A 23,086-nucleotide genomic window follows, 5' to 3' on the forward strand; every position below is an offset into this window, starting at 1 on the left:
CTCTGGGTCCACCCATAGACTGTATAAAAATATGGGCGGAGCCACTGTGACATCACCAATTGGGTAATGGACTCCTGTTTTTAAGCCTCAAGTTTGGCATTTTGACCATTGCCATCGATCGCTCTTTTTATTTTAGCTAGAAGCAGCGAGGGCGAGACCAGGGGTTTCCCACACAGCCACAGCTATTGACTTGCATTCGCAGTCTTCATTCATGTGTGTATGTCTCTATTTCAGTCGCACCAGCAGCCCTCCTGTTGGTCAGTAAAGAAGAGGTTCCCACTGAGCAGGAGGAGCGGAGCTCCAGTCTGGACCAGGAGGACCTAGAGCCCCCACACATTGAAGAGGGAATTGAAGAGACACACGATTCAAGATTGAAGAGACACAAGAGAGTCCACACAGGAAAGAAGCCTTGTAACTGCTCAGTCTGTGGTAAAAGTTTCAGTCGATCAACACACCTGAAGACACACATGGTAGTCCACACAGGAGATAAGGCATTTAACTGCTCACTCTGTGGTAAACGTTTCAGTCAATCAGCAAGCCTGAAGCAACACATGGTAGTCCACACAGGAGAGAAGGCATTTAACTGCTCAGTCTGTGGTAAAAGTTTCAGTCGATCAGCAAGCCTGAAGAGACACATGGTAGTCCACACAGGAGAGAAGGCATTTAACTGCTCAGTCTGTGGTAAAAGTTTTGGTTTTAAACATATCTTGAAGCAACACATGGTAGTCCACACAGGAGAGAAGCCATTTAACTGTTCAGTCTGTGGTAAAAGTTTCAGTATATCAACAAACCTGAAGACACACATGGTAGTCCACACAGGAGAGAAGCCATTTAACTGCTCACTCTGTGGTAAAAGTTTCAGTATATCAAGAAACCTGAAGAGACACATGGTAGTCCACACAGGAGATAAGGCATTTAACTGCTCAGTCTGTGGTAAAGGTTTTGGTTTTAAACATGACTTGAAGAAACACATGGTAGTCCACACAGGAGATAAGGCATTTAACTGCTCAGTCTGTGGTAAAGGTTTTGGTTTTAAACATGACTTGAAGAAACACATGGTAGTCCACACAGGAGATAAGCCATTGAACTGCTCAGTCTGTGGTAAACGTTTCAGTCAATCATCAAACCTGAAGACTCACATGGTAGTCCACACAGGAGATAAGCCATTTAACTGCTCAGTCTGTGGTAAACGTTTCAGTCACTCAACAAGCCTGAAGACTCACATGGTAGTCCACACAGGAGAGAAGCCATGTAACTGCTCAGTCTGTGGTAAAAGTTTCAATCGAACAACAAACCTGAAGACACACATGGTAGTCCACACAGGAGAGAAGGCATTTAACTGCTCACTCTGTGGTAAAAGTTTCAGTCAATCAAGAAACCTGAAGAGACACATGGTAGTCCACACAGGAGATAAGCCATTTAACTGCTCAGTCTGTGGTGTAAGTTTCAGTCACTCAACAAGCCTGAAAAATCACATGGTAGTCCACACAGGAGAGAAGCCATTTAACTGTTCAGTCTGTGGTAAAAGTTTCAGTCAATCAGCAAGCCTGAAGCAACACATGGTAGTCCACACAGGAGAGAAGCCATTTAACTGCTCAGTCTGTGGTAAAAGTTTCAGTCGATCAACAAGCCTGAAAAATCACATGGTAGTCCACACAGGAGATAAGCCATTTAACTGCTCACTCTGTGGTAAAAGTTTCAGTAACTCATCAAGACTGAGGAATCACACGAAGATCCACACAGCAGAGTAACCATTTAATTGCCGTCTGTGGTAAAAGCTGGAGTCAAAATGGAAATTTGAACAGTAACATGACTTACCACACAGGAGAGAAACACCATAATTGCTCAGTTTCCCTGTTGCATACAATGTGTGTATTCATTATATAATTCTGTTCTATGATTGGTTGTTGATTAGATAATGTAGATCTAGCTAGGCCCATTGTTAAGTCTGTTTCTAACTGAACAGCTGAGGAAAGTTGTGAATTAAACGGGCAGAAAAGGAAAAAGAACCGCAGGAAATTAATATTTAGATGTGTTTAGTGAAGCAGACGAAGCAGATCAAACTTAACTGTTCTGATTCACCTGCTAACGTGACACCACCTGATTCAGATACAGATAGTGCCTCAGACCCTAAAAAAGTAGTTCCATGCTGGATAGGCAATTTTCCCGCTTTTTAATAGTCGTGATAACACCGTTGTTACTGGTGACTAGGGGTGTCACGATACACTCAGTTCACGATACGATACGTATCACGATACTGGGTTCACGATAACGATACGATACGATACGATTTTAACAATATTTTTTTAAACTTGAATAATGACAATATATGACTGGAAAAGTAGTATTTTATTTGAAATGCACAAATACAAAACATGCTGTTGTGGGAAATTGTTATTACAATAACAACTAGAAAAAACATGAGATTGGAGATAAGGCTTATCTTGAAATAGAATGAGTTACACCGTCACTTAGATTTACTTTGAACTAAAAGGTTTCTCAGCAGTATAAATTCTCATTATGCATCTTCAGTTTTTCTTCAAACTCAAACAACAAGACTTTTCTTAGTCTATTTTTTATGCATCTTCAATTTTTCCTGTCAAGTAAACAGTTTTGCCAGAAACTCAATTGAATGGTTTCTCTCCTGTATAACTTCTCATGTGTCTCTTCAGAGACTTGTTCAACTGAACTACTTTCCACACATTGAACTTCAACAAACAAAGACGTTTCTTTGTCTATTTAAAAAAAAAAAAAAAAAAAAAAAAAGTTTTTTTTTTTTTTTTTTTTTTTCACGATATGAGATTTCATCTCAACGATACATATCGTGACGTTTTACTATCGCGAAATTTCGTGGGACGATATATTGTGACACCCCTACTGGTGACACTTAATAGTCTAAATGTTTGTGTTTCTCGCTCATACAGCTCAGCTGTCCTGATTTTTCATTTATGTGCCCTCAGTTCAACGCAGCTAGCTATCAGTCACCAAGCGTGGATATTATTTTGCCACGAAAAGTTAATTTGTTTAGGTGGGGTCGTCACAATGTACTTGTTCACCACAGTTGAGAAATAAAGTTCTTTGTTAAAATGCACTGCCTTTTTGTTCAGTCTGATAAAATAGCAAATAGAGGTTACCCCAAAGAAAGGGGCAACTGGTCTTCCTCTCCCATTGCCTACAGCTTGGTAAACATGATTAATGTATAAAATGAGACAATAAATGCATTATATACATAGCCACAGTTCTGTGCTGTGCTTGTAAGAACAGTATGAGGTGCGTCAGAGCCAGCGGTCTCATAGTGTGGTGCTCTTGTCTGGTCTCTACTTCGGCGAGGCGGCTTGGCGTTGTCATTTGTGCATGAATGACATCACCGTCCACAACTTAAATCAACTGTCAAACTAAATGAATGTCTGCAAAGTTGTTGACTGTTTTCGGCTATACTATATATATATATACTATAGGCCCCTACTGATTTTGTAATGATATAAAGCTAGCTTTACTCAAAATATAGTTTTAATAATAACAATAGACTTTAGCGGCATAGTGATTTCTAAAGAGTTAGTGTGCTTTAAATACAATGAAGTGATTATGTAAAAAGCAATATGATGAATGACAGGGCTTTGGAACAATGAAATGAAAATAAAAATAGGTGCAAACAAACGCATACATGTCCATACACACATAAAACACATAGTGTAAAACAGCCATGTATATGCTCTGGACTACTTTGATGTCTGTGTACTGAGTGTATGTAGCTATGCAGTGACTTTCCACTCAGTGTCTGCTCCACAGTGCTTTAATGATGACCTCCATGTCAGGTCAAAGGTCACTTGGTCACTAGCAGCCAGAGCCAATGGCGTTCTGGAGGGCAGGGCGTGGCCAAGGCCCCCTTCCCCCACCCCTAGCACTGCATCTGCAGCCTCCTGCATCAGTGCAGGGAAGCAGTGGGCAGCCCCGGACAGCAGCCAGGCTAACAATTCCCCTACAACAACCAGGAAGTTCCCCATCCCTTCAGGGCCTGTGGCCAGACAGGTCAGGAGAGGCTGTGCTGAGGATGAAGTCCGGTCCCCCCCCTCCTACCTTCAAGAGAACCAGTGCACTTCCTTAGCTGCCAGGAGCTGATGGTGGTGTTGTGTTGTTCAGTCTTTGCTCATGTTTTCCCCCAGCTTAAATGTGAAAATGTTTATAATACAGTTTTTCTCGATTGCTAAAGCACAATTTCTAGATCTCTGAGCACAATGACCAGTTGCCTAAACACATTTAATAAATCAGGCCTCCAGTTGGCTTAACTATAAACACATTTCACCTCAATCTCCGATTTCACAAAACTCTCAACACATTGGCATTTGCCAAAACACACGTTGCAGAACTCTAAACTCAGGTGCAAATGTTATTTGCACCTGTATGTCAAATACGCAGAATTTAAAATGTTTAAGCACGTCTAAAGTATGCACACGACATGTGCACCTATGTGCAGTGAATATGCCACTGTCTCTGACTTGTCTTATCACTCTACTGCCTTATTGCTTGTTGTGTCTCTTGTTGTTTTTGCACTCAAATGCCCTGTTATATTTGTACTATGTTGTAAACGGAGTCCACAGCACAAGAATTTCACACGTGATACTTGTACCATGGAGTGACAATAAAAATCTTGAATCTTGAATCTTGAATCTAAACACATTTGCACTTACTCTAAACACATTCACACTTAATCTAAACACTTTCGCACTTGCTAAAACACACGTTGCACAACAATATGAACACATTCTCATTCACTGAACACATTTTGCTCACATGATGCTAATGGTAGACTCAGTCATCAAAAGTTGAACACAATGAAAGCACGGGTGTCATTGCTTAAACACGGTGACTCAAAATTGAAGACACCTGCAAATAATGTGACACCATCCATATTGGCCAGTTTAGAATGCACAACCTCATGACATGTTTTATTTTGTACTGTATTTCCCCTGTATGCTATTGCTCTCTTTTGAAATATTTGTTTTGGGAAAATCTCTTATGTCGAGAAAAATGGAATGGCAAAGTACAGGTTGTCATCAATAAATGTGGTTCAATTCCCCCAAAAAGAATCTGTGACTTACTATTGATTACTATACAGACGGAAACAGGACGGTACAATGGAACTGAAGTAGATGAAAGGCTATGTGGCTACTGTGATCTTTGTGTAGTTGAGGATGAAACCCACTTTCTACTGTACTGCCCACTCTATGATGACCTAAGAAAAACACTCTTTGACAAAGTACCGTCATATGTAGGTCTGTCCCTGGATAGTGATATTGTTAAATTGTTATTTAATAACCATACATTTGCAATATCTAATTATATCCATAAAGCCTGGAACAGAAGGAAACATCTAACTTATGCATAGTGGCACTGTAGATAGATCATGCCAACATGGTTTCAATTTGTTTTCTTTTCTAACCTTTCCTCACGTGGTTTGTATTGTAAATTGCATCATCTTGTCTAGCCGCTAACATCCTTTTTCTTTAAAAAAAAAAAAAAAAAAAAAAAAGTTTGTGTAGGTCTGATTGGAGTCATATATTGTATTTATAATGTTTATTATTTTGTGTCAGTGTGTTGGCACTGGAAACAATTGTTGTATTTAAAATGTGTCTGAATAATCCCGTAAGGGATGGGCTGCGTGCAGCCAGACACGAAAATAAAATATTCATTCATTCATTCATTCATTCATTCATTCATTCACTATACAGATGTGATTACTATACAGATGATGGGGTATTTAGAACATCACACCCTGAACATTGTGTTTTCAATTTTTATTGAAGTGTGTGATGGATACCCAATAATGTTTACATTTTTGCAAGCTGTGAGGACGATTTTGTTGTCAAAGTTTGGTTTTGGCCATAGGAGCAACAGTTTTGTGGTGAAAGTTTGGGTTTTGGAGTGAGAGTTTGGTTTTGCAAAGAGAATGCGAGTTTTTGTGGAGCTAGCTTGAGAAAAGTGTTTTGTGTTTAGAGTTTAGTGAAAACGGAGGGCAGTTTCCTGAAATGTGTTCTGACATTCGAGAAAAACTGTAATATAGTGTTTACTAACCTATTAACATCCTGCTCTCTTTGACTTTAATATATCATAGATTTAACTTGCGCTTGTTTTTTGAGGGAGCAAGCAGTGTCATTGCAAGCTTTAATGGAATCATTGGACATAAAGGCTAAATGTTGTTGAGACCACTCTCCATGCAGTAAAAGTGACACTCATTTCTCCTCCACTCTTGATCCGAGTAGTAGAGGATTCCACTGCCAGCATACTGGCACCAGCATCGCCGGGCCCCCTCTGCTGGTCATAAAAAATGGATGCAACACAACCCCTCCACCAGCCTGGACCTGGGGTCAATTTTGCAGCCCGTCTGCCCCAAATCTACAATCAAAGTGTCTGCTGCCCCCAGTTTGAAGGCCCTGTCCAGGTGTAATCAATATGTGCTCACGCATCAGCCGATGGCCTCCAATGGTGAGATCCACACCCAACTCATCCAGGTAAATCAGCTGAAATGGTGAAGATACTGTATTCTGGACACACATTGAAATGTTTTAAACTGCACCAAGCAGCACATGCTCGGCCCATGGCAGGTCAATGTGGTGCAACAAGCCTGTTGGAAGGGTCTGCGGTGGACACAATGCACCTAATGCCTCCTGTTTGTTTCCCCTATTCTTCTTCTGTACAGGGTGTGGTCGTGAAAACCAGAGGAGGAGGGCAAGCGGTCCAGTTCACAGAAATAGAGAGCCTGATGCAGGAGCCCACCACAGGCCCAAGGTAGCTTTCCACACATATGTGAACGACAGACAGACACTGCTGACATTATTATAATTAATAGTAATATACTAGTACAGTGCCTGTTCCCCCATTCACCACCTCCCACACACACACACACACACTGCACTCCATCGGGTCCCCCTAAGCGCACTCGCCAAGTTTGAGGTCGATCCAACAAACGGTTCTCGAGATACGCAAAAGACAGTCAGTCATACAGTCCTGGAATTGACAGAATTGAACACAAATTCAGGGGCCAAAACCCCAGGCTCGCCTGCTGCGTGGCCTCGCCTGCTCTATTGGCAGGCGCGGCGCACCATTCGCTTAACTTCGCATCACTGAAGACATCACTGTCACTGATGATGCGACAATGGCTATGACATCACTGATGATGTCACAATGCCTATGGCATCATCAGTGCCTATATCATATCTGATGATGTCATCATAGACATTGTGACATATCATCCAGTGACATTGTTGACCAAAATCATATTATGATCTCACTGATGATGTCATAGGCATTGTGACATCATCAGTGGGACAACAATTGAAACAGACAGACAGATATTGCCCACTTGCTCACTTTTATATAAATAAATATAAAGGATTGAATGTGTTGCGCGTCCAAATTGCACAAAAACAGCGCTCTGCACTCAGTCCAACAGTTGTGGAGAGAACTATGTGAAGGACAGACAGAGAGACAGTCCTGACGATGGATGGTTGGATGGAGATAATGATGTTTAGAATGTTTACTGTGTCACCATGTCTTTGTTTCTGTGAAGGAGAGCACCAGAAGGCAGCCGCACCAAGGAGCACCGGTGGTCCCGCTGGTCCCGCTCTGTTGGTCACAATGATAAATGGATGGACCACAAGCCCTCCACCACCGTGGACCTGGATAGAGTTTTGCAGCCCGTCCTCCAGAATTCCATCCCGGTGTCTGCCCCTATCAGCGAGAAGTCCCTGTCCAAGTGTCAGAAGTACATGATCACACATCAGGAGGTTGCCTCCTCCGATGGTGAGATCCAGACCCAACTCATCAAGGTAAATAAGCTGAAAAGGGGGAAGGTTTTAGACACAAATTGAAATGTTTTAAATTGCACCAAGCAGCACATTCTCAGCCCATAACAGGTCAATGTGGTGCAACATGTCCATTCTTTGACACTGGAAGCCTGTTGGAAGGGTCTGTGGTGGACACAATGCACCTAATGCGTCCTTTTGTCTTTTCCCTTGTCTTTGTCTTTACAGGGTCTGGTGTTTAAAACCAGAGGAGGAGGACATGCCGTAGAATTCACTGACATAGAGACCCTGAGACAGGAGGACGTCGCAGCAAATCTTGGAAGTTGGTTAAATCCTCATCAGGGTCTGTGTCACCTCCCACTCTTCCTGAGCTTTTAAAGGTAAACCACAGTGAAATTAAGGGTAAACAGAATATAGCAGATGCCTTTAATAGGCATTTTATCAATGCAGGCTTAGACACTGTTTCACTGTAAATACTAAAGGCAGTGTAGCCACCACTTTAAGTTGCCCTCGAAATAGTTTTAATTTTCTCTTAATTTCTCCCACTCAGGTGTGCAAAGCTCTATCAAGTCTTGATTGTAAAAAATCTGCTGCTCCCGACCAAATTGAGCCATATTTTTTAAAAACAGCTGCCAATTTGATTGCAAGGCCCATTGCCTGCATTTTTAATCTTAGTCTAAGCAGTGGTGTGATCAGGCGCGGACTGCATAATCGGGCACGTCGGGCAAATGCCGGTGGCCTGGGCTGGCCTGGCCTGTAAATTTTTTTTTTTTTTTTGGTGCCCGCAGTCAGGCCACTCACTGAACAGCAGGCCAGGCGCCACCTACTGGTTTACTAGTGGTTTTATTACTTTATTCAGGGTTAAAGTGGGTGCATCTCATTGTAAAATTGGACTCGGCCCAAATTGGGCTTCAAACGGCCCAAATTGTGCTTCAAACTGCCCAAATATGGCTACAAACGACCCAAATTGGGCTTCAAACGGCCCAAATCTGGCTTCAAATGGCCCAAATTGGGCTTCAAACGGCCCAAATTTTTCACGCGTGCCGGACCGTATCGGCCTGGCCTGCTTGGTATCTAATGCCCGGCCTGAATTATGATCCCAGTCCGCCCCTGGGTGTGATCCCCAGCTCTTGGAAGTCAGTGTTTGTCCTTCCTTTATTAAAAGGTGGAGATCCTTCTGTTCTTGATCATTATCACCCTATTTCTAGACTGTCTGTTACAGCTAAAGTGTTTGAATCCCTTGTTAATGAACAGCTAAAGCATTTTTTGTCTGATAATAATATTTTAAGTCAAACTCAGTCAGGTTTTAGGCAAGGGCATAGTACTGTAACTGCAGCTATATCGGTCACAAATGATATTATAATTATTAATACTATTATTAATAATATAATAATAATATAATAATATTATTATTATTATTCAATATCTCACACATGTTAACCCAGGATAACCTGAACCAGGAGTTTTCAAAGTCTGAGACTGTGGGCCTCCCCTCAGACAAAGCTTGGAAAGAGATGAGAGAGATGAGTGAGGATAGATGTATAGTGTATAGAGAGAGGGGGGAGGAGAGATGAGTGAGGATAGATGTATAGTGTATAGAGAGAGAGGGAGGAGAGATGAGTGAGGATAGATGTATAGTGTATAGAGAGGGGGAGGAGAGATGAGTGAGGATAGATGTATAGTGTATAGAGAGGGGGAGGAGAGATGAGTGAGGATAGATGTATAGTGTATAGAGAGAGGGAGGAGAGATGAGTGAGGATAGATGTATAGCGTATAGAGAGAGGGGGAGGAGAGATGAGAGAGATGAGTGAGGATAGATGTATAGTGTGAGAGGGGGGAGGAGAGATGAGTGAGGATAGATGTATAGTGTATAGAGAGAGAGGGAGGAGAGATGAGTGAGGATAGATGTATAGTGTATAGAGAGGGGGAGGAGAGATGAGTGAGGATAGATGTATAGTGTATAGAGAGGGGGAGGAGAGATGAGTGAGGATAGATGTATAGTGTATAGAGAGAGGGAGGAGAGATGAGTGAGGATAGATGTATAGTGTATAGAGAGGGGGAGGAGAGATGAGTGAGGATAGATGTATAGTGTATAGAGAGAGGGGGAGGAGAGATGAGCGAAGGATAGATGTAGAGTGTATAGAGAGAGAGGGATGAGTGAGGATAGATGTATAGTGTATAGAGAGAGAGGGGATAGATGTATAGTGTATAGAGAGAGAGGGGATAGATGTATAGTGTATAGAGAGAGAGGGATGAGTGAGGATAGATGTATAGTGTATAGAGAGAGAGGGGATAGATGTATAGTGTATAGAGAGAGAGGGATGAGTGAGGATAGATGTATAGTGTATAGAGAGAGAGGGGATAGATGTATAGTGTATAGAGAGAGAGGGGATAGATGTATAGTGTATAGAGAGAGAGGGGATAGATGTATAGTGTATAGAGAGAGGGTGAGAGAGATGAGAGAGATGAGTGAGGGATAGATGTATAGTGTATAGAGAGAGAGGGGGAGGAGAGATGAGTGAGGGATAGATGTATAGTGTAGAGAGAGAGAGGGAGGAGAGATGAGTGAGGGATAGATGTATAGTGTAGAGAGAGAGGGGGAGGAGAGATGAGTGAGGGATAGATGTATAGTGTAGAGAGAGAGAGGGAGGAGAGATGAGTGAGGGATAGATGTAGAGTGTAGAGAGAGAGGGGGGAGGAGAGATGAGTGAGGATAGATGTAGAGTGTAGAGAGAGAGGGGGAGGAGAGATGAGAGAGATGAGTGAGGGATGGAAGAGGATCATATATTTAAGACTTTAAGCACCCAGATCATCTGTCGGCAGCATTAGATGCCAGGAGCTGTTTCCCACCTCTCTGTGTGTGTGTGTGTGTGTGTGTGTGTGTGTGTGTGTGTGTGTGTGTGTGTGTGTGTGTGTGTGTGTGTGTGTGTGTGTGTGTGTGTCACATCTGTCCGTTTCGAGGTGGATTTGGGTGCAGCCGTTCCTCCGTTTGAGTCATTTGTGGATGCAGAGAGGTACATTTGTGTTTGTTTTTTTCCCCTATTCAGCAATCTAAATACCTACTGTATTTGTGGATTTACGGTGATTTTATGACATGTAATTGTGTGAGTATCGATGCAGAAATCCCTCCATAGTTTAGAGCTGAATTTGATTGCAGCCCTTTGTCTCCTTATTTGTCTCCTCATAGTGAAGGAGAATAGAATAGAATTTAATTGATTTCTTTATTTGTCCAAAGGTCTGTTTGCATATACAAGAAAATGGACTTGGTGTGGTTTTACACAATGTGTGTGTGACTGAGCTGTGAGTCAGACACACACACACACACACACACACACACACACACACTCGGGGGTGCTGACCCAGCTGAGGGAGCGTCGGAGAGCTTTTTCCCCAGGCTGTGAGCTCGGCGGTGGGGTCTGCTGAAGCCCTGCGGCTCCATGCAGGTACAGCTGTTTGTTTTATTCACCTGTCCTTCATTTCTTTCCCTTTTTCTTGTCTTTCTTTTTTTAATCAAGTTTTTTCAGTTTTTCTCCCCAATTGTATTTGCCCATGCGCTCTGCCGATCTGTGGACAGTTGTAGACTAGCACATGCTTCCTCCGATACATGTGCAGTCGCCAGCTGCTTCCTTTCACCTGACAGCGAGGCAATTCACCGGCAGGACGTAGCATCTGGAAGGATCATGCTATTCTCCCCAGTCTCTCTACTGCCTGTAAATGGATTGGATGACATTTTCAAATTCCAACAATGTGTTGTTTTGTCTTTTATTTTCAATATTTTCTGATATTGATTCTATTTCATTCCCCCTTTGCATTTCCTTTCAAATTTAATTTTCTTTCTTTCTTTCTTTCTGTTTTCAAATATATTTCCTGCTGTTTTGATGCTTTTTATTTCAGTCCCTTTTTATATTCTTGTGTGTGTGTGTGTGTGTGTGTGTGTGTGTGTGTGTGTGTGTGTGTGTGTGTGTGTGTGTGTGTGTGTGTGTGTGTGTGTGTGTGTTTACAAAATGCTGCTTGTTTTGTTTGTGAAGGACTTGGGGAAAGACGTGTATGATCTCTATGTGGAGGAGGAGGAGGAGGAGGAAGAGCGACTGCTACTCTCTCCCTCCAAACACTTCACTCTCAACCTCAATGTGGGAGGCAAGGTAAACCTCAACATCTACTATATACGGTTTTAACTTGACAACCTCAATGTAGGAGGCAAGGCAAACCTCAACATCTACTATAGACTGTTTTAACTTGACAACCTCAATGTAGGAGGCAAGGCAAACCTCAACATCTACAATAGACGGTTTTAACTTGACGACCTCAATGTAGGAGGCAAGGTAACCCTCAACATCTACTATAGACTGTTTTAACTTGACGACCTCAATGTAAGAGGCAAGGCAAACCTCAACATCTACTATAGACTGTTTTAACTTGACAACCTCAATGTAGGAGGCAAGGTAACCCTCAACATCTACTATAGACTGTTTTAACTTGACGACCTCAATGTAGGAGGCAAGGCAAACCTCAACATCTACTATAGACTGTTTTAACTTGACAACCTCAATGTAGGAGGCAAGGCAAACCTCAACATCTACTATAGACGGTTTTAACTTGACGACCTCAATGTAGGAGGCAAGGCAACCCTCAACATCTACTATAGACTGTTTTAACTTGACGACCTCAATGTAGGAGGCAAGGCAAACCTCAACATCTACTATAGACTGTTTTAACTTGACAACCTCAATGTAGGAGGCAAGGCAAACCTCAACATCTACTATAGACTGTTTTAACTTGACGACCTCAATGTAGGAGGCAAGGCAAACCTCAACATCTACTATAGACGGTTTTAACTTGACGACCTCAATGTAGGAGGCAAGGTAAACCTCAACATCTACTATAGACTGTTTTAACTTGACGATCTCAATGTAGGAGGCAAGGCACACCTCAACATCTACTATAGACTGTTTTAACTTGACGACCTCAATGTAGGAGGCAAGGCAAACCTCATCTACTATAGATGGTTTTAACTTGACGACCTCAATGTAGGAGGCAAGGCAAACCTCAACATCTACTATAGACTGTTTTAACTTGATGACCTCAATGTAGGAGGCAAGGCAAACCTCAACATCTACTATATACTGTTTTAACTTGACGACCTCAATGTAGGAGGCAAGGCAAACCTCAATATCTACTATAGACTGTTTTAACTTGACAACCTCAATGTAGGAGGCAAGGCAAACCTCAACATCTACTATAGACTGTTTTAACTTGACAACCTCAATGTAGGAGGCAAGGCAAACCTCAACATCTACAATAGACTGTTTTAACTTGACGACCTCAATGTAGGAGGCAAGGCAAACCTCAACATCTACTATAGACTGTTTTAACTTGACAACCTCAATGTAGGAGGCAAGGTAAACCTCAACATCTACTATAGACTGTTTTAACTTGACGACCTCAATGTAGGAGGCAAGGTAAACCTCAACATCTACTATAGACTGTTTTAACTTGACAACCTCAATGTAGGAGGCAAGGTAAACCTCAACATCTACTATAGACTGTTTTAACTTGACAACCTCAATGTAGGAGGCAAGGTAAACCTCAACAGCTACTATAGACTGTTTTAACTTGACGACCTCAATGTAGGAGGCAAGGTAAACCTCAACATCTACTATAGACTGTTTTAACTTGACGACCTCAATGTAGGAGGCAAGGTAACCCTCAACATCTACTATAGACTGTTTTAACTTGACAACCTCAATGTAGGAGGCAAGGCAAACCTCAACATCTACTATAGACTGTTTTAACTTGACAACCTCAATGTAGGAGGCAAGGCAAACCTCAACATCTACTATAGACTGTTTTAACTTGACGACCTCAATGTAGGAGGCAAGGCAAACCTCATCTACTATAGCCTACAACACTTATTAGACTGATATATTGGGTTGATATATTATCAGAACGTTGCAGCCCATCTGGTATTCAACCAACCTAAATTCTCTCATGTCACTCCCCTCTTCCGGGACCTTCACTGGCTTCCCATCTCGGCACGCATCAAATTCAAGACACTGGTACTGGCCTACAGGGCAGTACACCAGACAGCTCCTCCGTATCTACAATCTATGGTCAGGTTCCAAACCTCTCACCGCTCCTCCACCAGTGCGGGACGCCTCGCCCCTCCTCCACTACGGGGGCTCAAAAGTCGCTCATCCCGATCGTGACTCTTCTCGTCCCTGGCACCACAATGGTGGAACGACCTCCCCCCTTCGGTCAGGACAGCCGAATCCCTGCCCATCTTTCGGCGAAGACTAAAAACACACCTTTTCAGGCTCCACCTGGGCCCATGTTGAACTAACATCTCTCTTTCTAAAGAAAACAAAATCCTTCTCAATCTACTTTCTACAGGTGCTACTCCATTGCTTCAAAAGTTGTAGCTGTCTTAGATTGTGTTGCAAAGTTGATTCCTCTACTGCTGACAAAATGTGATATTGTAAGTCGCTTTGGATCAAAGTGTCTGCCAAATGGTGTAATGAGCGTGCCTTTTTCTGTGAAAGCAGACTTGTTTTTGGATGTGTCAGGTGTATGTGAGGCCAGGAGGCTAACACGATTCAGTGAAGGGAAGAGGGAGGATAGTAACTCAGTGTGCCTCAGTTTTGAAGGGGAGCTGCCAGAAAGAGTATAATGTCGATGATGTGTGTTACAGGGTTAGGCCATACGAGAGAGCTCCACTAAGGTGTTTTTGTTGCCAGGAGTATGGCCATGTTGCAGCGGTATGTAGAGGACGTTCGATTTGTGGGAGGTGTGGGTGCGAGTATAGACCCTTCTCACGGGGGCCATTTTGTGTCTAAAAGGCAGGGTAAACACAGGTGCAAGCAAAACACTAATGAGGGTTTCCAACTTCCATGATTGGAATTTGGAAACCTGCATTAGTGTTTTGCTTGCACCTGTGTTTACCCTACCTTTTAGACACAAAATGGCCCCCATGAAAAGGGTCTATTCCCAGCAAACATCGTCTTGACCGCGACATCACCAGACGATAGAATTGTGGTTTGGCATCTACCATCTAAGTCTGACGTTCTCTCCACATTCCTCCAAAGTAACGTTTAGACTGTCACTTCAAAACAAAAAATATTGACCTCATATTGCTTTGAAAACACCACATGTAGGTGTCTTTTGTGTTTTTGTTGAATAAAAATGACATTTGATTGACAATTTACCTGTTGTGTGATCAGATACTCACAGTGTGACATGCACTCCACCTGCAATGACGACTTTTATTGAACGCCCTTTTCTTTTTTTAATATGAAAACACGTTTATGTCATATAAGTGCAAGTGTCTCTTGCTATGGGCTTGTATTTATCACAAACTTCCTGAATCCTGTGTCCCATTTCTCTTGCCGTAACTAAACGCAGTGTTGTGGGTTTTGGATGTGCTATGCTGTCTGCTAAAGTCACGTTGGTTATATTATCGTAAATTATATAAATATACCTGTCTCATCGCTGGTTGAAATCATGAAACAGAATTAGCGAGGCAGCTAGCCTATCAACGCAACTTCCAGTCGGGACCGTCAAAATGCTAAGTGCTCAATGTTAAGTATCTCTATATGACCAAATCCGTAGCATTTGTAACTAATTCGGTGGCCTAATGGATAAGACACATGACTGCGAAGCGGGCGCCGCAGGATCGAATGAGGTGCGATCTTTTGTCTTTCAAAAATCGTTGAATCTGGACACGTTGTGGGGAAGTAGAGGAATTACGTCGCTAAGATTTCCATTCAGAATATATAATTAGACCCTGACTAGATGTAGTGGTTTGACATGCAGCAGACGGTCGTTATACGTGAAAATGTTTGCTGGGTTGTGATGGTGGAAGAAGGTGTATGATAGGAAAAGATGAGGTGAAGTGCTTGCATTGTGGCGAAGATCATCATGTGGGGTCAGCACAGTGAATAGTGAGCAAGATTAGAGAGGGAAATGGAATATCATACGCAGAAGCTGTTAAGATGTCAGAGGAGAGAAAGAAAGAATCAGAGCAAAAACACCCGGAGAGGGAAAAGGGACAAACTAACCAGAGTAATGTCATTTGCATGGACAAGAAGCGATTCCTGGCTTTCATAGCCATGGTTATAAACTGTGCTGCTAATTTGAGTGGGAAGACGGACAGGATTGAGATGGTGCTTGACGCTGCTAAGAGGTTCTTAAATGTGGTGGATGTATCTGGAACAGAGATCGATAAAATACTGAGGGATGCTTTTGTGGAAACTCGGACAACTGGGTCTGAGTGACGGTATGGACAATAATATATTATTAACTGGAGCACGTTGCGTGGTGGTGGACACTATTTCTTTTCATTTTTTTCATTCGAATTGATATCTTTCACCTGCGGAGGGCAGTAAGACGCCAAGTCTTACACTACACTGCCGGAAATCTGAAAGAAGAAGAAGAATAAGATCTGTGAGAGGCAGCAATGTGACGCAAGGCATCCAGTCTGCCGGAAAGCTATAGAGGAAGAGGAACAGTAGCATACTAGCCTATTTCCCGTTTATAATACTTTAAGAAGTTTAATTTACAAACAGAAGACTCGTATGTGCGGACGATATTATCACGAATATATGAAGTGGAACCAGGGCTCCGTTGATCAGAGGAAGAAGACTCACTGGACTCAGATGAATGGTTTAGCTGTGAAGCTAACGTTAGCTGTGAAGCTATTGGAGATTTGAAGGAAGTTTGTCAGTAAAGTTCAGGAGGAAAAGTTCCTGTCAATGTGTGAAAATTAAAATGTCTAAAGTCCAGAAGCTGAGAGCTGTGGTGAAGCAGCACCTAACTGCGGGTGATGAAGATAAACTGCTGGACGCTGTGCGGTTACACAGAGAAGCCTTGCCTCCAGACCTCCAGCAGCTGTTAGTTCCCGCTGAGCAGCAGGAGTGCAGCCCCAGTCTCGACCAGGAGGACCCAGAGCCCCCACACATTAAAGAGGAACCCCGGACCAGTCAGGAGGGACAGCAGCTTCAGGAGGGACCAGAGCCCCCAGACATTAAAGAGGAACAGGAGGAACTCTGGATCAGGAGGGAGGGAGAGCAGCTTCAGGAGGGACCAGAGCCCCCAGGCATTAAAGAGGAACAGGAGGAACTCTGGATCAGTCAGGAGGGAGAGCAGCTTCAGGAGGGACCAGAGCCCCCAGACATTAAAGAGGAACAGGAGGAACTCTGGATCAGTCCGGAGGGAGAGCAGCTTCAGGAGGGACCAGAGCTCCCAGACATTAAAGAGGAACATGAGGAACTCTGGATCAGTCAGGAGGGAGAGCAGCTTCAGGAGGGACCAGAGCCCCCAGACATTAAAGAGGAACACGAGGAACTCTGGATCAGGAGGGAGGGAGAGCAGCTTCAGGAGGGACCAGAGCTCCCAGACATTAAAGAGGAACAGGAGGAACTCTGGATCAGTCAGGAGGGAGAGCAGCTTCAGGAGGGACCAGAGCCCCCAGACATTAAAGAGGAACAGGAGGAACTCTGGATCAGGAGGGAGGGAGAGCAGCTTCAGGAGGGACCAGAGCCCCCAGACATTAAAGAGGAACAGGAGGAACTCTGGATCAGGAGGGAGGGAGAGCAGCTTCAGGAGGACCCAGACCCCCGAGACATTAAAGAGGAACAGGAGGAACTCTGGATCAGTCAGGAGGGAGAGCAGCTTCAGGAGGGACCAGAGCCCCCAGACATTAAAGAGGAACAGGAGGAACTCTGGATCAGGAGGGAGGGAGAGCAGCTTCAGGAGGGACCAGAACCCCCAGACATTAAAGAGGAACAGGAGGAACTCTGGATCAGGAGGGAGGGAGAGCAGCTTCAGGAGGACCCAGACCCCCGAGACATTAAAGAGGAACAGGAGGAACTCTGGATCAGGAGGGAGGGAGAGCAGCTTCAGGAGGGACCAGAGCCCCCAGACATTAAAGAGGAACAGGAGGAACTCTGGATCAGGAGGGAGGGAGAGCAGCTTCAGGAGGGACCAGAGCCCCCAGACATTAAAGAGGAACAGGAGGAACTCTGGATCAGGAGGGAGGAAGAGCAGCTTCAGGAGGGACCAGAGCCCCCAGACATTAAAGAGGAACAGGAGGAAATCTGGATCAGGAGGGAGGGAGAGCAGCTTCAGGAGGACCCAGAGCCCCCAGACATTAAAGAGGAACAGGAGGAACTCTGGATCAGGAGGGAGGGACAGCAGCTTCAACGGCTGGAGGAGGCTGATATCACCATGTTCCCATTCTCTGTTGTCCCTGTGAAGAGTGAAGAGGAGGAAGAGAAACCTCAGTTCTCACAGCTTCATCAAAGCCAAACTGAAGAGAACAGAGAGGCAGAGCCTGTAGCCACCTGCTCAACTGAACAGATGAAAACAGAAGCTGATGAAGAGGACTGTGGAGTATCAGAACCAGCCAGGAACTTTATATACTTACATCTAGCTAGTAATTCACAACCAACTAGTGACACGACTTCAGACTCTTCTGAGACTGAAGACAATGATGATGAATGGGTGGAAACTAGTGAACTTAAGTCAGGTTTAGGCTCACAGAAAAACAGTGAAGTTCCAAGGAAGAAACACTTCAGCTGCTCAGTCTGTGGTAAAGGTTTTGGTCGTAAAGGATCCTTGAAGACACACATGATAATCCACACAGGAGATAAACAATTTAATTGTTCAGTCTGTGGTAAAGGTTTTGGTCATAAAGGAGACTTGAAGACACACATGATAGTCCACACAGGCGATAAACAATTTATTTGCTCAGTCTGTGGTAAAGGTTTTAGTCATAAAGTAACCTTGAAGAGACACATGATAATCCACACAGGAGATAAACAATTTATTTGCTCAGTCTGTGGTAAAGGTTTTAGTCGTAAAGCAAGCTTGAAGACACACATGATAATCCACACAGGAGATAAACAATTTATTTGCTCAGTCTGTGGTAAAGGTTTTAGTCATGAAGGATACTTGAAGAAACACATGATAATCCACACAGGAGATAAACAATTTAATTGCTCAGTCTGTGGTAAAGGTTTTAGTCGTAAAGCAAACTTGAAGAATCACATGATAATCCACACAGGAGATAAACAATTTATTTGCTCAGTCTGTGGTAAAGGTTTTAGTCGTAAAGCAGACTTGAAGAATCACATGATAATCCACACAGGAGATAAACAATTTATTTGCTCAGTCTGTGGTAAAGGTTTTGGTCAGAAAGCAAGCTTGACGACACACATGATAATCCACACAGGAGATAAACAATTTATTTGCTCAGTCTGTGGTAAAGGTTTTAGTCATGAAGGATACTTGAAGAAACACATGATAATCCACACAGGAGATAAACAATTTATTTGCTCAGTCTGTGGTAAAGGTTTTGGTCAGAAAGCAAGCTTGACGACACACATGATAATCCACACAGGAGATAAACAATTTATTTGCTCAGTCTGTGGTAAAGGTTTTAGTCATGAAGGATACTTGAAGAAACACATGATAATCCACACAGGAGATAAACAATTTAATTGCTCAGTCTGTGGTAAAGGTTTTAGTCATGAAGGATACTTGAAGAAACACATGATAATCCACACAGGAGATAAACAATTTAATTGCTCAGTCTGTGGTAAAGGTTTTCGTCGTAAAGCAGACTTGAAGAGACACATGATAGTCCACACAGGAGAGTAAACAATTTAATTGTTCAGTCTGTGGTAAAGGTTTTGGTTGTAAAGGAGACTTGAAGAGAGAAACATTTAACTCAGGGTTCCCACGGCCATGGAAAACCTGGAAAAGTCATGGGATTTCAAAATCTTGTTTTCCAGGCCTGTAAAACTCATGGAATTGTTGAAATCCTTGAAAGTTTATGAAAAGTTGTGACATTTTGTTGTGTGTAATGAAATTGTTCCAGTAGTATATTGGCTTTTTATTAAATATCAGATGAGAAGAAAACGCTGAACTGTACTTTAATTTTAAATGTGTTTAACATTAAACTAGTCACTTAAAGTTGGTTTAAAAAAATGACTCTTGGCAACTCAAGTCTAAAAATATCAATCTCAGCATTCAAAACTCATATTGGTCTAATCCTGATGCTCATATAATATGATACTACTATGAAGAGGTAACTAATGATGTCATTAGGCCACGCCCTCCCACCCTGGCTACGAGCTTTCTAAAACACTCCCCCTCGGCGAGAGACTGAGGTCTGTCAAGACCAGAACCTCTCGCCACAAGAACAGCTTCTTCCCAACTGCCGTCAGCCTCACCAACAAGGCCCGTGAGGCCCTTCCACCAAGATCCCTACCAACACCCCCACAAACCTCACTACCTCCTCCTGAACCCACAAACCTCACTACCTCCTCCTGAACCCACAAACCTCACTACCTCCTCCTGAACCCACAAACCCCACTACCTCCTCCTGAACCCACAAACCTCACTACCTCCTCCTGAACCCACAAACCTCACTACCTCCTCCTGAACCCACAAACCTCACTACCTCCTCCTGAACCCACAAACCCCACTACCTCCTCCTGAACCCACAAACCTCACTACCTCCTCCTGAACCCACAAACCTCACTACCTCCTCCTGAACCCACAAACCTCACTACCTCCTCCTGAACTCAGTTAAATCCCCCCCACTGACATGAGCCCCCACCCCCCCCCCCCCCCACCCCCCACCCCCCCATCACCAAACATCACTTTGCAGCTGGAATTCACTCGTTAATTAAAGTATTATAGCTGCTTCTTCGACCAGAACTTTACACCATTAGATTAGTCTTGCTAACTACATCGTGCACCCCTTAGACGGTAACTCATATTTAATTTAATGCCTATTTAACTCGGACTGTAAATTAATGTAAATTCACTGCCTATTGAACGCCTATTGAACTTGGACTGTAAATTCAATGTAAATTCATATTTTATGCCCACTGAACACTCCTCCACTCGTGTATATATTGTATATATTGGACTGCACTAGTGTTTTTCCTATTTCTTGATCTCTGAATATTGACATGACGGCTAAACTGCATAATCACACTAAGACTAATTCCTCCTATGTAATCTTGCATATTGTGGCAATACAAGTGATTGTGATTCTGATGTTACTGAGTCTAGATAATGAGACTACTGAGGCTTCAAGACAGATCTGACTTTTCTTTCCCACTAAATACAGTGAAATATTGCATTTCATTTTATTGTGACTGTGTAGGTTGAAGGAAGTTACATTTCCTTGTGGTGGCGCTCTTCACCTATAACAATAGTGTTATTAGGCCATTGTGTAGTCTGTGAAAGAGCTGTTGCACACCTAATTTCTTTTTAAATCAGGTGCGTAGGATGGAAAATGAACTAGAAGTAGAGAAAATCCCGCATTAGGCCATTGTGTGAAACATTTATTTGAAATCTATGTCATATGTCGGGGTGTCATAATAGTCCCTAATTCTTTTTTCTTTCTTTTGTTATATTCCTTGCTAACGTTGGCTATTTTTGCCCTTATTTGCGACTTTTTAACATTTAATATTTGATATTTTGTTTTTCTTATGCAGTACAGTTAGCACAAGTTCTTATGCAATACAGTACTAGTTAGTTGTTGCTTGCCTTGTCCCAAGAAGTTCATTGCTCAGAATGACCGTGTTATAATGTGCATTTGATTAAAAAAAAGTTTTGACTGACTAATTCTCTTCCCTAATATAATCATCAATTTATTACTCTCAAAATGGCTGTAATTCTCTTGTCTTCCATGCCATTCATCTCTGCTTTTCTCCTCTCTCCAGGTGTACCAGCTGGCCTCCAGCTTGGCACTCAGGTACCCCAGGTCTCGTCTGGGCCGGCTGGCCTCGTGTCTGGACTCCAGCGGGAAGCTGGATCTGTGTGACGACTACATCGTCCACAGCAAGCAGTTCTTCTTCGACCGCGACCCCCAAGTCTTCCACAGCATCTTCAACTTCTACAGGTCCAACATGAGTATTGTTCTATTATATTTCCATATTGACTCATTCATGTTTTACAGTTTTGTTTTTAAGAGATTCAGAGCTGAGGGCGGGGGTCCCACTTCTTTCAGGAACTGATTTCCCCCCATGTTTCCACATACTATAATTCAAAATACATACTACAGCATGCGCTGGGACGCGTCATCAGTGATGTTAGCTGGGGTCGTAAGGTGTTTCGGGTCTGTCAACATCATACACCCTCGCCCAGTAGACCCAGCCGAGGCCGATTAAGACCCCGACCCGTGTCCCGGAAGCAGCCGCTCACGGATCAGCCTTCCTACTCTGTCTGCAACGTTGCCCGCGGAAGGGTAGCATGCCCAATCCGCTGCAATAGAGTTAGTGCTACACCGCAGTATTGTAAGACCCTTCGGTGCATGGAGGGCTAAGGCCCTGTGGGTGAATCCAGGCCGCGCTCCTCCTTCGTCTCACCAGACCCTCCCTTGGGAAAAGGCAATCCTACTATGCCGTACCATGGGCAGAGAGGATGCCTCAAGAAGGCCTGTGCGCTGCACGTCATTCGCCTGCGGCGAGCACCTCGCTCTAGCCTGAAGGACCCCAGGCTGCGCCAATCTTTACACAGATTTTCAGGAGGCTGATCCATAGCATTTGTGGATTTCTCCCTCACGAGAGAGCCAGGCTGGGGTGCTAAACCCATCCCGTACCGGGTGCCGTCTCTCCGACCGTCGAATATACTGTACATCTCCTCTGGATGTTAACAATGTCCCATGAAGGTTGTCGAAAGTATCGATAGTATTGATAAGTGATGGTACTAAAAAATGTAAACGGATACAATACTCTATACTCTATATTTGCACAACAGTATCGCTACCAGCACCTGCAGTGCTTTACCATATCTTAATGAAAAATCCAACATACTACAAATTGTTCCCTCCCTATTGGTAGGTATCTGTTGCTTCAACAAGCTGAAAGTGTTCTGAACTTTTGAATGAGTTTCATCAGGCCTATAGATTATGGAGAAGTGTGGGTCTGTCCGTCCATCTGTCTTCGTTTATTCTTATGCCTCTTCTTGATGTATTGTCTCTGTGGTATCGAAAATGTTATCGTGCATCGATATTTTTCAATATCAATCTCGAAGTTGGACATTCTAGTATCATGACAACCCTAGTTAAAGGGATAATACGCAAGCTTTTCATCTAAATGTGTGTTAAGTCACTATCTATCTGATAGTGAGTTAACACAATGGTGATTGAGCCTATGGTGATAGCCTTTGCATTTTCAGTATTGCAGCATTTATGAACTTGGTGTCTGTGGTGACACAGGGTGGGTGGAGCTAACACAATAGACTCACTCTGCAGGTTACTGTAGGTTCAC

General features: G+C 43.3%; 1 protein-coding gene across 1 annotated transcript in view; it reads left to right on the forward strand.

The window, feature by feature from the left end:
* Positions 1-11,806: 11,806 nt before the first annotated feature.
* The window catches only part of LOC310777702 (potassium voltage-gated channel subfamily V member 2-like), a gene marked incomplete at both ends in the record, with an annotated part of 47,898 nt that continues 36,618 nt past the window's right edge, over positions 11,807-23,086 (forward strand). Inside the window, 2 exons of the mRNA XM_083638075.1 lie at positions 11,807-11,944; positions 21,539-21,717. Of these exons, the coding sequence (XP_083494201.1) occupies positions 11,807-11,944; positions 21,539-21,717 (317 nt within the window). The remainder of the gene's footprint in view (positions 11,945-21,538; positions 21,718-23,086) is intronic.

Source organism: Poromitra crassiceps (assembly GCF_964638095.1).
Source record: "Poromitra crassiceps genome assembly, chromosome: 6".
Taxonomy (NCBI): Eukaryota; Metazoa; Chordata; class Actinopteri; order Beryciformes; family Melamphaidae; genus Poromitra; species Poromitra crassiceps.